Source organism: Rutidosis leptorrhynchoides, chromosome 3, assembly GCF_046630445.1.
Source record: "Rutidosis leptorrhynchoides isolate AG116_Rl617_1_P2 chromosome 3, CSIRO_AGI_Rlap_v1, whole genome shotgun sequence".
In the NCBI taxonomy this organism is placed as follows: domain Eukaryota; kingdom Viridiplantae; phylum Streptophyta; class Magnoliopsida; order Asterales; family Asteraceae; genus Rutidosis; species Rutidosis leptorrhynchoides.
The window spans coordinates 42,542,367-42,557,866 of record NC_092335.1 but is presented as its reverse complement, the minus strand read 5'-3'; the positions used below and the strand labels follow the sequence as shown (position 1 = coordinate 42,557,866).

Sequence of the window (15,500 nt, the reverse complement as noted above, 5' to 3'; positions counted from 1 at the left end):
ATAAGTATATTTACAAAAGATAGCTATATTTGAATCCTCGTTCCGTTTTCTCAAAGATTTCTATACGTATACCTAGGGTATATGTACCCGTATCATACGCAGCTTCTAGATGTATTTACTATTGGTATATACCAATAAAAATCTGCTCCTTAGCAGCCTTAAATGATTAAGAAACATGTGGAACCAACCATTTGTCAAGTAGCATGAATTATTTAGCAAGAAAACAAAGTTAGGTATTTTTTTTTCCTTTATAACCTAAAAACGTTTTTATGCATGCACACCATTTCTTCACCCCATTTTCTCATACTTACACTTCCATTTCTCTCTCAAAATACTCTTAACTTCATACTTGATCATCTCTAAGCATTTTCCCCATCATTTAGCTTCAAAAACAACACTTAAACCTCATAAGAAAACCTTACAAAAACACTTCAAGAAATCCTTCCAAGAACACAAACTTACTTCCAATCTTTCATTCAATTCCATCACCCTTTTGGTTCTAGCTTTTTACTCCTCTTTTACAGCAACCTTGTCCAAGGAACTTGAGGTAGTAACTATGTTCATAACCTTATTCGATTCATATATATATAGCTATCTTATTTTGTGGTATAAAATTTTAACAACAAGAACATAGTTTGAATGTTTTCAAACTTGTTTGCAAACTAAATAGATCCTTATAACTTAACTTTTAAAATACTTCAAGACCTGTAATATAACTTAAAAATATGCTAATTTAACAAGGTATAACTTGGTTTTTCAAAGAACACCTTAAAAACTGTTTTTACGACGTCGGAGTGCAACCGGGGGCTGTTTTGGGTTGGATAATTAAAAACCATCTTAAACATTGAATTGGAGGTTTATTTTCTGGAAAAATGATTTTTACTATGAATATGATAACACATAAAAATTTCATGATTTAACTCAAAGTATAAGTATTTTTAGAAAAATAATCATTTAAGGTTGTTTACATGATGGAAAATGATTAACTTCATAAGTTTCACTAAAGTTTGACCTATGACCTGTGATTTCGAATACAAACTAAGGTATTTACAGTTCATAGTCTTAAAGAAGGACTCGATCCAAGGAAGTGGCAAGTTGAATCAACGAAAACGGAGTTGTAACGAAGAAACTATGACCAAAACGAGATCGGATATCTAAGACTAGTTTGGCTACGAAAATAATTGGAGAAAATTAAATAAATCACATCTTTTTAAAATAACATGATATTTTATATATATGTACTCATAATTTAATTTTATATGGTTCAGGATCACCCGTAAACAATACGAGAAGATTAATCATAAGATCCCATGATTGTACGCAACACGTCATTTGACAACACCGGTACTTTATGTACGCAACACGTCATTTGACAACACCGGTACCATGGGTCAAGATTAATCTCGACCAATACATATACGATGGGGGTTTTTATTTATTTCATTGGGGGTTTATTAAACACCTAAAAATGAACCATTAAAATTGAATTACTAACATCGGACTGCTAACTACGGACTAAGAAATTATTAAAACTATTAAAAGTATAAAAAGTATATATATGTGACGATTGTTTAAAATAGAAATATATTGATAAACTATATATGGATAGGTTCGTGATATCAATCGGAGACCAAGTCGAAATTACATATCTTCAAGACGAAAGTGAGTATATAGTCCCACTTTTAAACTCTAAGTATTTCGGGATGAGAATACATGTATTTTATGTTTTACGTTATGGACACAAGTAACTGAAAAATATATTCTACGTTGAGTTGTACCACTGGCATACTTCCCTGTAGCTTGGTAACTGTTATTTACAGCGGTATTGTAAACGCGAATCCTGTTGATAGATCTATCGGGCCTGACAACCCCAACCGGACTGGACGACCAGTATTCAACGGTTGCACAGTACTTCGTTTCGTGACTACACTTGGTACGGTGTAGTAAGATTTCATAATAAAGGGAATATGCGACGTGATTAAATGTTAAGTATGGTTACCAAGTGCTCAACCACTTAGAATATTTTTATTAAAAACGTTTATATATGAAATCTTGTGGTCTATATATATATTGCTGCAGGCATTAAACCTATATCTCACCAACTTTATGTTGACGTTTTAAACATGTCTATTCTCAGGTGATAATTAGAAGCTTCCGCTGCAACATGTTGAATTTAAACAAGATCTTGAGTATGCATATTTGTGTCAAAAATAAAACTGCATATCGGAGGATTTGTAATGTAAAATATGCTAGAAATCGTATTGTTATCATCACATGTAAAGTTTGTAAGTCTAAGATTATCGCTAAACGATAATCATCTTTATTTTGTCTAAAGCTTGTATCAAAATAAGAATTATGGTTTGTAATGTAAAATATATGCAGTTGTTCTTTTAAAAATGTCGCATATAGAGGTCAATACCTCGCAATGAAATCATACGTTATCTAACACGTTCTTATGGTTAAGGACGGGTTATGACACTACTACTCGCGCCCACCAGTTCTTATAACTGGCAGTTACTAGTTACCAAAGCTAAGGGATTTTCGGTTCAAACTCAGTGTAGAATTTAGTATGTACTTGTATCCATTGCGTTTAAAATAAAGTGCATGTATTCTCAGCCCAAAAATATAGATTGCAAAAGCAATTAAAAAGGGAGCAAATGAAACTCACGCATATAAATATTGTATATCGGTTAATAAAGCATTTGCATGTATTCTCAGGCCAAAAATGTAGAGAGTAAAAGGGATCTTATGAAACTCACAGTTAAATATTGATATACAATATTGTAGGAAAGCACGTAGACGCATCGGAGATGATAAACACGAGGTTTGATTCACAAAAAAATACCCCCGAACATTACCCATAACCTCCTTGGCAATAACCCATAATTTCCTTAGCTCTAGCTTGCTCGAAAACTCATTTTGAAAATTACTTGGACAGCACTCCGTCGTAATATTTTTTGTACATTATTATTTTTGTATCGCAAAAATAATAACACTAATAATAATAAAAAATAATAAGATTAATAATAATCTTATTAATAATAATAATAATAATAATAATAATAAATAATAAATAATATTACGGAGTATATATATATTTGTGTATGTGTGTGATTTAAATCGAGCGAAAACACTAAAATTTATAGATGTGGCCTGAAATCTGGAGTCATGCGACTCGCATGGAAATGGCCTTCTGGCCATGCGACTCGCATGAGGACCAGGGACAGCTCACATTGTTTTGGCTCCTAGCTTGTCGACATAATATAAAATAAATATAAATATATAAATAATTAATATAATTATTTATATATTATATTTTATTCTTGTGCATAGTAGACTAGATATTTTTGGTCCGTTGCGTCGGGCGTTTCTTCTTGACTCGGGTCCCGGTTCCGGATTTTCAGACGTCCTTGCGTACTATTTTATATCGTGTACTTTGCGTTCCGCAACTTGTACTCTTGTCATTTTTTAGACGTTCTTCATCAATAATTTGAACCTTTTTAATTGTATCTTGTACATTTGAGCATTTTGGACCTTTCCGTTTTCAATTCTTCGTTTTCGCCTTTTGTCTTCGCACTTATTAAATATAAACGAATATTACTTGAATATGGAACAATTACAACTAAAATCCTGTCTTTCTTGGGGGATAATGCTATGAAATATATGTTCCTTTTTAGCCTTATCAATAGCCTTAAATTATCCCTTAATTATATCACTCAAAGTGTATCTTAAACTTTCGAGTGTTTTGGTCATTTACTTCTATAAATCATCGTCTCGCTATTTGTTAAAATATATTTTTATAATAGCGTTTTACTGTAGCAAAGTTACTGTAGCAGTCAAATTTTACTGTAGCAATTCACTGTAGCAAATAGTGATTTTCGAAAACACTGTAGCATTTTGAGTAATGTGGCAATTTGAAAACACTGTAACAAATTAGTGTTTAACTGGTTCATCTTAAACGCTTTAGTTAACTTATCTAAATATCAATTGAATCAATAAACGAATGTTACTATCGTTTATTATATATATGTATATATCTTTTTAATATACATAAATCAGTTTTTAAATACACATTGGAAGTTATTTATAAATAAATTTTAATAATAAATATTTCAACTTATCATATACATTCAAATAGATATTTAAACCAATAAGTTTAATGTACGGTATCAAACAATTAATACATTGTTACCTTTTCATGTTATAGTATATATGTATCTATTTACATATAATTGTTCTCGAATCGTCGAAAATAACCGAAGGGTATTTAAATATATAAAAGTAGTTCAAAAATTTTGAGATTCAGTTTTACAGACTTTGCTTATCGTGTCGAAAATGTTAATCATACAAAGATTAAGTTTAAATTTGGTCAGAAATTTCCGGGTCATCACATTCGACAAACTGAACAATGCAGGGTTGGCCTCGGATTCACGAACCTATATCATTTGTATATATATTAAAATGTATAATCATATTTGAACAAGTTTATATATTATAACTTGAATTATATATTATACTTATTTAGGTTGTGTATATATTTTAAATGTTTAATATCTATATATTTGATTATATATATATATATATATATATATATATATATATATATATATATATATATATATATATATATATATATATATATATGGTTAGTATTATATGAAAATATTCTTAATTCGTTATATATAATTATTTATATAAATAATGTTATTATAATTGGTAGGTGATATATAAACTATTAATATGATTATAATATATGTATTAAGTATATTTTAGGTACAAAATATTTATTTGTAACGAAAATGATAGTTTTGATCATAATGATTTACTAATAATAATAACTTTCTTAATCTTGATAATACTAATATAAATAACGATATTGTTAAAATTGATACATATGTTAATAATAATAATAGTAAAACTAATAATTGCGAAAATGATATTTATACTAATATTAGTGAGAGTAATAATAATCTGTATTGTTTTATAACAATAATCCTAAACATATTCATAATAATAATAATAATAATAGTACTAAGAATGGTACAATTACTAATATTTATAAAAATAATAATAATAAGTTGCATTACTTATTAATGATAATCATATAGATAATAGTAATGATATTATCGACAATAATATTTAGGTTATTCGTGATAATACTAATAATGATACTAATATTTATAAAAAAAAAGATAGTAATCCTAATACTATTGATAATAAAAGGCATGTTATTAGTATTAGGGATAATAACACTTAGTTATGATAACAATAACAATAATAATAATAATAATAATAATAATAATAATAATAATAATAATAATAATAATAATAAATACAATTAAACTACCTCAAAAATCGGCTCAAAAAGAATAGAATGACACTGCCAGGGTTCAAACCCGAGACCTCTCGTTCAAACAAACACCACTTAACCATCCAGTCAAATTGATTTTTCTGAAGTTATATAACCCGTTTTAATTATAACCCGTTAACAGTTATTTTCCCTCCTCCTCCTTCTTCACGAACACAGCTCGATCAAACAAATTAATTCATCATACCCGTAATATATAAACCTCAGAACGATCCTAGGAATCAATCCAAATATTTGTATAAATTAAAAAAGAAAAGGAAGAGAAGGAAAAAAAAAATCCTTAAAACCGCTGCTACAGGTTCGCTGAAATAAAAAAAAATTAAATTCGATGTTGAACTTCAAGATCGTTTTAGCTAATAATTTCTACACGAAAAAGTTGCCAAATCATACCTATAAGCTTTCTAATTCATCAATTTAACAGAAAATTCCAAAACAAGTTCGAATTTTACCAAGAACACTTTGTTGACTTTTTGAATTTGAAGCTTTGACTCACAAATTTGGAATCGATAGACAAAATTGAAGCTTGAAACTTTACAGGTAGAATATATAAATGATTCCTCACAACTCTGCATTGTTACTTTTTTAGAATTGATTTGAATTTGGTATTTGATAAAAAAAAAATACAGAGTACCGAGCTTTATTTTTCTTTATTTTTTTGGTTTTAATTCGATTAAAATCGCAGCATGTGATGTATATAATGAACGATTTTTGTTTGTAATCGATATTGAAGTGGACCTGTAACTACTCCCGACCAAAAACAAATTTTTGTAAAGTGTGGTTGAAATATGAAACAAATCGTACCCTTTTTTCTAAATTTTTTTTTTTATAATTATTATTAATATAAAAATATATATTAGTAATATCAATACTAATTAATAATTATCTTAAAAATACTAAGTAATAATAATAGAATTACTAATAATTAATAAATGTATTATTAATAATAATAACAATTATATTAATAATAATAATAAATAATAAAGATACAAATAAAAATTATAATAATTATATTATTATTGATAATAATAATAGATTGTACTAATTTCTATTAATAATTAATAAATACTATAATAATAATGATAATAATAATAATAATAATAATCTTGATAAAAATAGTAATACATAATTATTAATAGTAACTAAAATTGTAATCTTACTACTAATTACGATATAAATAATGATAACTAATAATAATAGTAGTTATATAACAAATCACTTATATTAAATTTCATATTTATGTATTATACAAAATAATAATACATTGTTATTAATATTAGATATATATTCTAATGATAGTAGTGAAAGTTAGTAAAGGTAACGAATGTATTAAATTTCATATCTATATATTATCTATAATATTATAACTAATATTGATATTAATTATTAATATTAACCTTAGTATTAATAATAATAATGAAAGTAATAAAAAATCTTATTGTAACAACTATATTTTAATTTGTTAATAATATATTAATTATGTAATATTTAATGATCATAATAATATATATTATATAATAGTTTTTATTGATTCTTTAATATTTAATTTTTATATATATTATATATAATAGTTATACATAGATCTCATATGTCTTTATATATGAATTCATTTTAAATTGTACTTAATTATTTTGTATCTTATTTTACATATCTAATTCCAATGTTTGGATTTTATAATTTCAAATCACTACATATATATATATATATATATATATATATATATATATATATATATATATATATATATATATACACAATTGTTCGTGATTCGTCGGAAATGGTCAAGGCCAAATGCATTTATGAAAAACAGTTCCAACATTTTGAGACTCGGTTTAATAGACTTTGCTTATCGTATCGAAATCATATAAAGATTAAGTTTAAATTTAGTCGGAAATTCCCGGGTCATCACAAAACACGACGAGATAATTACTAACAGTATAGAAAAGACACTAAAGCCAATAGCAAAAGTTAATTTTCACTCTATTTATTATTGCAAAACCATGTAACAACCAAACTAACCAACAATCATTCAATTACGTGAACAAGAAAACCAACATTTGAAAACCAAAGACAAAGATAGTACAACTAAAACTGATAATGTTAAAAAATGCACATTTGCTCTCCCAGTTGAAGTTATCCTGGATCAAATCGGCTCACAGGAAGCCTCTAAAACATCAGACTTTCTTCCAGCCCAGCAGAACATTGCAGCCCAATTTGTTTCCTGGACCTCTGCTTGTGAATCTGCCGCCATTGTTGATCCTTAATCGCAATAGGGCCTGCATCACAAAAGCTCTACACTCTGTTCATTTGTTCAATCCTTGGTGTTAAAAAAATTACTTACAACGACCAAATTCTAACTAACCATTCGTGAAGAACTGGCTTTTCAATGATTAGTTCTGCCGAAGGAGATGCACGTGGAAAACGATTCATATCTCTAAGAATCTTCAGTTCTTGGTAAATAGGAACCCTAGGGTTAAGCCAAATTCGTGCTTTCTTTAGTACATGTGACTTAGCCATGATGAGTTTCACAAATTCCATCCCATATACAATGTTTCTAAAATTTAGTACATCAAAATGCTGAAGATGATCTAAGGTCAAACTCGAATCGTTTTGGAGGTCATCAAACTTAATGGAACTTTCATGTGTCTGCAACTTTTCATCATCATCCATCTATATCACAAAAAAAATGGTTAAATGTCATTAAAACTGCAATCAAAGAACCATTATCGTAAGCAATATGACTATATATACCCGCAATTTAAGTGTCTTTAGATTTGGGGAGCTCATGATTATGCAAAGGACAGATGAAATGACATTATGCTCCTTTAGACACACATGCAACCGAACACATTTGAGGTGAACCAAAGTTGGAAGTTTATTTAGCATACGACCTACATGCAAGTCCTTAAAGAGGAAAAAAACAAAACAAAACAAACAAAACAAAAATTAGCAATCACAATAAACCTGCATTAATAAACATAAACATACATTTAAAACGTTATCTTCAATTGAAGAAGTTTCTTAAAAGGTTATATGAACGTTACCAATTCGATTGTCTCAAGTAGTGGGCAATTCGAGAGCAGATACTGAAGCACTTCATCAGTAACATTAATTAAGGACATTTTCTTCAACTTTCTAAACCCATTAAATGTCACTGGAGGTTGAAAATCACAATTTATTAGGGCTAAAGTTTCTAATCCGTGCAATGAAAAGAACGAAGTGGGTAGATTGTGGAAGATATCAGAAGCAGAAATGGACAAATCTTGCACATTAGTTCTTGAAAGATAAAGTAGGATCTGGCAAAGCTCAGTTTTCATGAATATGTCTACAGAAAGCTCGAACTCTAGTAACGGACCAATGTGCATTAACAAAACATGAAGGATTGCATTGACAACCTTATGTTTAACCAAACGTCCACGATAAGTAAACGCTTGAACCAGATTATAATCAAATACAAGTATGGGCATAGTCATCCAACAATGCCTCCATCTCTTTGACAAAATGCTCGTTCTCAATGCATCTCGGATTGGCATAAGAGTTAAGATGTATTCAATTATGTTTTGAGGAAGGGAGCTGATTATATCTGAACTTGGGGATTGAGTTTCCATCATACACACTCGACACGTCTTCTGTAAATATAATGTAAATCAACAAAACCAAAAGTAATAATAAGTGAATTTGGTTATAGAAAAGTGAACATGTTATCAAAAGTGAACATGTTATCAGAAGTGAATTTGGTTATTGAAAAGTGAACATTTTCACGGACCCAAAGAGGTCGGGTTAGGGTGGAGACCCAGTTTTTTGCCTAAATTTTCTTAAAATGAGATAAAAATCTTAAATGAAGTATAAATAAGGTGTATCAATAATATAATCAGATGTACAAAAGTTTCAAAACAGAGTAGCTCTTTCTGTTAATAAACATATACTAAACTATTAATATTTTTACATGAATACGAGTACTAAATTACGAGCACTGCATGTTTTTGCACGAGGACCACATGTCTTTACAAAAAGTGAGTTATGTTTTAAAAATATATACACATCATTCGTTTCTGATAAATGTGAAAGTGGTTTAGTCAGTAAAATGCAAGTCAATGTCAATATAGCAGAAACCGACCAACGTTGTAAAGGCCACCAAATTATAAAAACATCCAAGTTAATGCCAAATCCAGCCAAAAAATTACCTAATGACAAAGAGGCCCCAAAAATTCAACCTTGATGAACTAGCAGTCAATGTCAGTATAATTGTAAAAAAAAAAAATAGCAACATTATCAATAAATTAGCAGTCAATGTTTTTAAATTTAATAGCCAACATGAGTTTCAACATTATGCAACATTAACAAGAAACTAGCAGTCAATGTTAGTGTAATTGTAAAAAAAAAAAAAAGCATCGACAGATGATTAAAATCAAAAACCGCTCTCTGTACACACGCTCTTTTCTTTTTACAAATCGACAAATCTTCTATGGTATAGAACAAAGCCCTTATTTCAATCAACATATTTTGATTAAATTGAAAAAACAACAACTGATGATTTATAACCCTAATTTCAAAAACAATTGAGGCAAAACAAATTGGTGACAAAACCCTAAGTTAGTTTCAAATTAAGATCGCACCTGATGATAAAATTGGAAGAGTTGAGCTGAACTTGATGAAAGTTCCTTTGTTAAACACTTCAACTTTACTTGAAAATCAGATGAGCTTCAACTTTACTTTGTTAAACAAATGAGCTTTCAAATTTGAATTTATGAGAGTACCCTCGTGTGCATAAGATAATTATTAATTAGGTGAAGATGAGAGAAAATAATAAGTATTTTAGGAAATTGTGTAAAAATTAATGAATTTATGAAATGAAATATAAAATGTGAAAATATCATCTCAAAGTTATATGTCTATTTATTTAGTACTATTTAGTACGGAGTATTTACATAAGGCTCGTGCCAACATTATTTCCGACTAGCCGTCATATCAGCGTCACATTATCACTTACTTCTCATGTAAACTCAGGACTAACACTACTAAAATAACATACTTCATCATACGAATTGGAACACACTATATTATTTAATTAATTAAGTGTACAAGTATAAAAGCAAAAAATACCACACATTTTATCATATCCTTCGTCCACAAATATTTTACACACGGACTGAAAGAGAGACAAGATGAAGGGCGGACTCCTGAACGGACCCCTATGCAGTTTACTGCCATCAACTCTCTCCTAGGGGAAGGCTAGGCGAGTGTGGAGACGGTCTGTTGGGACGAGCCTAATAACTTCTTTAAATTTGATCAAGTTTACTTACTAAAAACAACTCTTCTAATATCATTTTTTTAATAATGAAAAATTAATAAAAATAATTTTATATTTTTTATATTTATATTTAAAATGATTACCAAATAAATTATTATCACTAATAGTCAACTTCATTTTTTATTGTAGTGGTCTGCCTCTCTTATTAAAAGGTAAGAATTTCAGTCTTGTGAGTTGCAGACACAAAGTTGCCTTTTTATCCTTGAATTCTATTTAATAGTATCTTCTGTACATCGCGTTGCGGGGTAGTGTGGAGAGGTTTTTACTGTCCATGCTTTCGAATTGAGGCGAGTTTACTCTTTGGCATCAATTGAAGGCGTGTTATACGTGTGATTCCGTGCTACTGTTTTAAAAAAAAAAAAAAAAAAAAAAAAAAAAAAAAAAAAAACCAATCGAGTTTTATTTATCAAAATAAAGAAAAAAACCTTAAATAGAGCCGGAAACAAATAAGTCCGTAATACTCCACTTTTATCTGAATCTGAATACAATAAACGAACAAAAAATACAGTCAAATCATTCAAGGGTTCTACTAATTATGTGGAGAACAGCTATTATACGCGCTACCGGTGCTATTCGTTCGCCGACACGAACCATCATCAGTGCACCGTTCCGCCACTATTCGTCCGGCAGCAGCAACTCTTCACCTTCTACGGTGGTTAATTCAACGATCCTTCGTTCTCTTAAAGAACACTACACCGAAGTCTCCAAAATGGCCCCTCCCCCTGTACGTTACCCCATCTTTATCTCTAGGGTTTTCTAAGGTTTAATATCTACTGTTGGAACTAAATTACTCTTTACGGCATTACGTCGAACACCTTATAGGCACTATAGTCAGAAAAACCTTTTTAAACCTTGTTTGTAGGGTTTTAATAGGGTTTATGTATTGTATCTAATAATGATCCCTGATATGTTATTTTGTTCACAGAAAGTGAGCCCACCTGCAGAATTTACAGTGGTGAAAGGGGCACTTGAAAGCGGTGGACCGGTTTTGAAACGGACATATGGAGACGAGGAGATTAGTATATCCGTAATGCGAATGGTTAATATTCTTCCAGGAGTTGATCCTGCTGAAATTGATGCTGATGATGAGATCAATCAGTTGTTTCTTCATGCTGATGTGTCGAAACCTGGCCAAGATTACGTGTTGCATTTTTTGTGTGGGCTGTATCCAGATGCTTTAGGAATTCATTCTGTTTCGTTAAGACATAAGCAAGAAACTTCAGGGCTTCTTGAAGCTCCATCTAAGTACAACGGTCCTAGTTTTGAGTAAGTCATTTCATACTGCAAGCAGCAAGTAGCACTAGTTACTAAACTACAATGACTGTAATCAGTAGTCAAATGATTAACTAATTGTTTTTTGTAATTAACTGCAGAGCCCTTGATGATAGAATGAGGGATGCGTTTCATGGTTACATTGAAGAGAGAGGTATAAACGATAGTCTATTTCCTTTCTTACAAGCATGGCTTTATGTTAAGGATCATCGTAGTCTTATGCACTGGTTCAAATCTGTCGGGACATGTGTTAAGATAAGCAAGTAAGCTTTAGTTTCGCTCCACTTAGTTTTCACCTAAATTGGAGACCTGGAACTCCTTTTCTCTTCATTTATTGATGTGTTAGCTTTCAGCAGAGTATTCTAATAATTATCAGTTTTCAGGATCATGGGTACTCTTTCATCAATCTATCTTCATAATATGTTTAGTACCGGATTTAATGATATATATTTTAGTTCTTTTTCTACATTATTATATGCATTTTGTGCTCATTTGTTCTTTGATGCTACTTGTGTTGGTTAGTCGAATTAATATTTTACTTCAAAAAGGAGAGTTCAAGATCTAAAGCAAATTTATTTGAGTTTTTGGAAATTAAAGATGGGCTAAGATTATGATATTGATGGGGGCAACAGATGGACGTGGATGTTATACTTTCTCTATGCTTTCAGTTAATGGATTTATTAAAGTTAAAAAGAAAGAATAATAATGTTACTGAAGAGAAAAGTAATTGAACTTTAGTCCTTGTAAGGGCAATTCTCCTTCAAGTGTTATAATCATGCTTGTTCAGAAAAAGATGGTTACCTTATTAAATATGACAATTGTGTGTTGTATGGGTCGAAAAGGGAAATAATAGTGTTCTGAAATATAACAATGATTTTGTATGAGATGTGTTGCTCATCTGACATGCTTGTTACTAAGTTCAGGAACATTGCAGGATAGTTCTTATCTTGTGAAAGTTAGGAAACTAGTGTATGATATATAATTTTCTGATTATAACAATTCAATCAAAACTTTGTTAATTGATGAAGGTATCAGTAGTGTTATTGTACATACAAAGTGTAACTAGGTTTACTAGTTGCCACAACATGTAGTTGTTCTATGATATCTCAAGTGTGTGAGTAATGACCATATCTACAAATATAACAGTCATGCGTGGTACAAGTACTCATGACTCACAGTTTTTAAGTAAATATGTAGGAAGTATATCATATGTTGCTACAAATAATAACAGTCTAAGAGGTGAACTTCCACTGCATCATATATGAACCTTGGTACTTTATTGACTCATTTGTTCATGTCTAATGCTTTGTTACTTGTACTAGTTTAATTGGATTCTTTTGTGGTTCATGTTATAGAAGTCAGCTTAAATTTATTGACTTAGACTAGATTAAAGATAAGAAATAGTGGGGGAACAGTGGGCCATTCATGGTCCCTGCATTGTGCATCTTCAGAAAGAAAAGGTTGTTTTGCTGTTATTTACCATCAATTAAAATTATTTAAAGAATGGGCCAATAGCCTAGTGGTGAATGACTCACTCTCCCTTAGGGGAGGTGAGGGTTCGATTCCCACTAGGTAAGGATTTTCCAAATAATTGGATCAAAAACCATTCTTACCGGGCCCAAATGATCCCTTGATCCCACGCATGCGAAGATTGAAACAATGACAATGCAGGTTCGTTTATCGGGCCTGGCATGCTGTGGGGAAATGAGTGATGGTGTTTTGCCAGGCTCCAGTGGGCTACCGGGTACTGCTGGATGGGTTGACAAAGTCAACACAGGGCTAACATGTCCCTGCCGATATACATATTTTTGAAACAAATTAAAATTATTTAAAAGTGTGGTGGGCAATGGACTACTGGGTAGGATCAATTGTGTCAAGTTGTCAACTCATTCACATGATGTGGGCTTTAAATTAGATGAGATACAGGAACCCTTTTATTGATGTCCTTTTGGTAGGGGTCACTAAGCTAAATTCATCATTCGTAACATCACATGATTAGTCATTGTGCACATGATAACAACAAATGTATGGTAGTTAATCTAACCATTGAAATTTAGGTGCTTTAAAGTATTTGCCCAAAATCTAGGCCATAAGAATTAAAGAAATAATTGTGTGATATGAGCCACAGAGGTAAGGAAAAAGGCACTGGAAATGTGATACACGAGGCAATGTGTGTTGCCCATATGCCTTACTTTATCACGTTATAGTTTTGATGGTTCTTGAATCCAATGTGGGTCCCAACTTTGTGTTGACTTGATAGGCAAAGTTTACCAAGTAACATCAATCAATCTTGTGTAGATTTGGAAACAAGGCCCAAGGTCTTGTGAGAACTTCATTATCAACCCTTAGCAAGCTTATTTTGAAATTTTGTTCACCAAATTTAAAAAAAAAAAAATTATTTGAATCATGAGAAGCTTATTTAGGCCAACTAAATTTTTATTTGAAGTTTAATAATTCTAATTTATTCTGCATGAGTAATGATAAAGGTGAGTCGCATAGTCTATTGCCCTAGGGCATTGCTTAGCAAAAGTTATCATGATGACCTAACTTAATTAGATATGCTTAAATTTCAAGAAATCATGGGTTTGTATACGAAAGCTAAGCCACCAAACACCATGTTTAACGTATATTATGGTTTTGATTATTGTTAATTAGGTGATTGCATCTTTAGTTTCCGTTTTTAAGTTTTTTATTTGATGAAACGTAATGAATTATGATTATCTAATAAGATTTAAATCAGGTGATTTGGTCAATTGGCTATTCGAGATTATTACGTAACATGACAATTTGTATACAAAAAGACCATGTGCAAATGTGCAACCGTTAAAAATCAACGTAGCAATTCTTTTAGAAAATATATATAAATAAAGGTGGGACTTGCTATAATAATACATGAGGTATTAGGTTATTTAATATTCATTTCCATACATTTAAGCTATACTTAATAAATGTTACAACTTCAAGAAATTTACTTTTCCTAAAAGTCATACTTGTATTAAACTATCAGTCATAGAATGATAAATGTTTTACATTCTGAAACCTAAAAGAGGTTTAACCTTTTACGGAGTATTAAAAAGAGAAAACTTTATGAAACAAGTAATTATTTTATTGCCTTTCAAAACTAATGTAATTATTTAATTTTGTTTCTACATAATATTAATTTTGTGTGATTAAAATAGCTAACTGTTACAGTAATTAGAAGGGTAAGAAGGGATGGTACATTAAACAAAGTGATTGTTAATGTGTATTTAAAATTCATGGTTTTTATTCATTATAGAGCGAATATATGTGATTTGCTTCTAGGAACGTTATGTTTAGAGGGAATAAGTAGATAAACAATACCGAATGTAAAGAGACCCGTTCATCAACCATCAGAAAAAGAAACCATACTTATATACTAAGATAAAGATCTTGCTTCAAGGAACGTTATATTTATGAAACACCGGTTTATAGTACTACATGAATGAATAAAAGATACTCGTAACAAGAAGAAAAATATGATCGTTAGATTAAGTTTCTTCATAACATGTCTTCTGCTTGTGATGAGATGAC

The 15,500-nt window shown here is 30.2% G+C and overlaps 2 protein-coding genes across 3 annotated transcripts; one reads left to right on the top strand and one right to left on the bottom strand.

Moving 5' to 3' along the window:
- Positions 1-7,348: 7,348 nt before the first annotated feature.
- Positions 7,349-10,094, bottom strand: LOC139896007 (F-box/FBD/LRR-repeat protein At1g13570-like). 2 transcript variants are annotated; one of them, XM_071878581.1, is made up of 5 exons: positions 9,982-10,094; positions 8,410-8,994; positions 8,117-8,269; positions 7,728-8,035; positions 7,349-7,641 (listed from the first exon to the last, which is right to left on the bottom strand). In XM_071878581.1, exons 2-5 carry the CDS (start codon positions 8,974-8,976, stop codon positions 7,626-7,628), a joined length of 1,044 nt encoding a protein of 347 aa, XP_071734682.1. In that variant the 5' UTR covers positions 8,977-8,994; positions 9,982-10,094; the 3' UTR covers positions 7,349-7,625. The 2 variants fall into 2 exon arrangements, with proteins under 2 accessions (XP_071734682.1, XP_071734683.1); XM_071878582.1 differs by lacking the exon at positions 9,982-10,094 and having other exon boundaries at positions 8,410-9,483.
- A 1,059-nt stretch (positions 10,095-11,153) lies between these two features.
- LOC139896006 (mitochondrial acidic protein mam33-like) lies at positions 11,154-12,403 on the top strand. The gene is made up of 3 exons (XM_071878580.1): positions 11,154-11,400; positions 11,602-11,942; positions 12,050-12,403. Exons 1-3 carry the CDS (start codon positions 11,212-11,214, stop codon positions 12,213-12,215), a joined length of 696 nt encoding a protein of 231 aa, XP_071734681.1. The 5' UTR covers positions 11,154-11,211; the 3' UTR covers positions 12,216-12,403.
- The last annotated feature ends 3,097 nt before the right edge of the window (positions 12,404-15,500 follow it).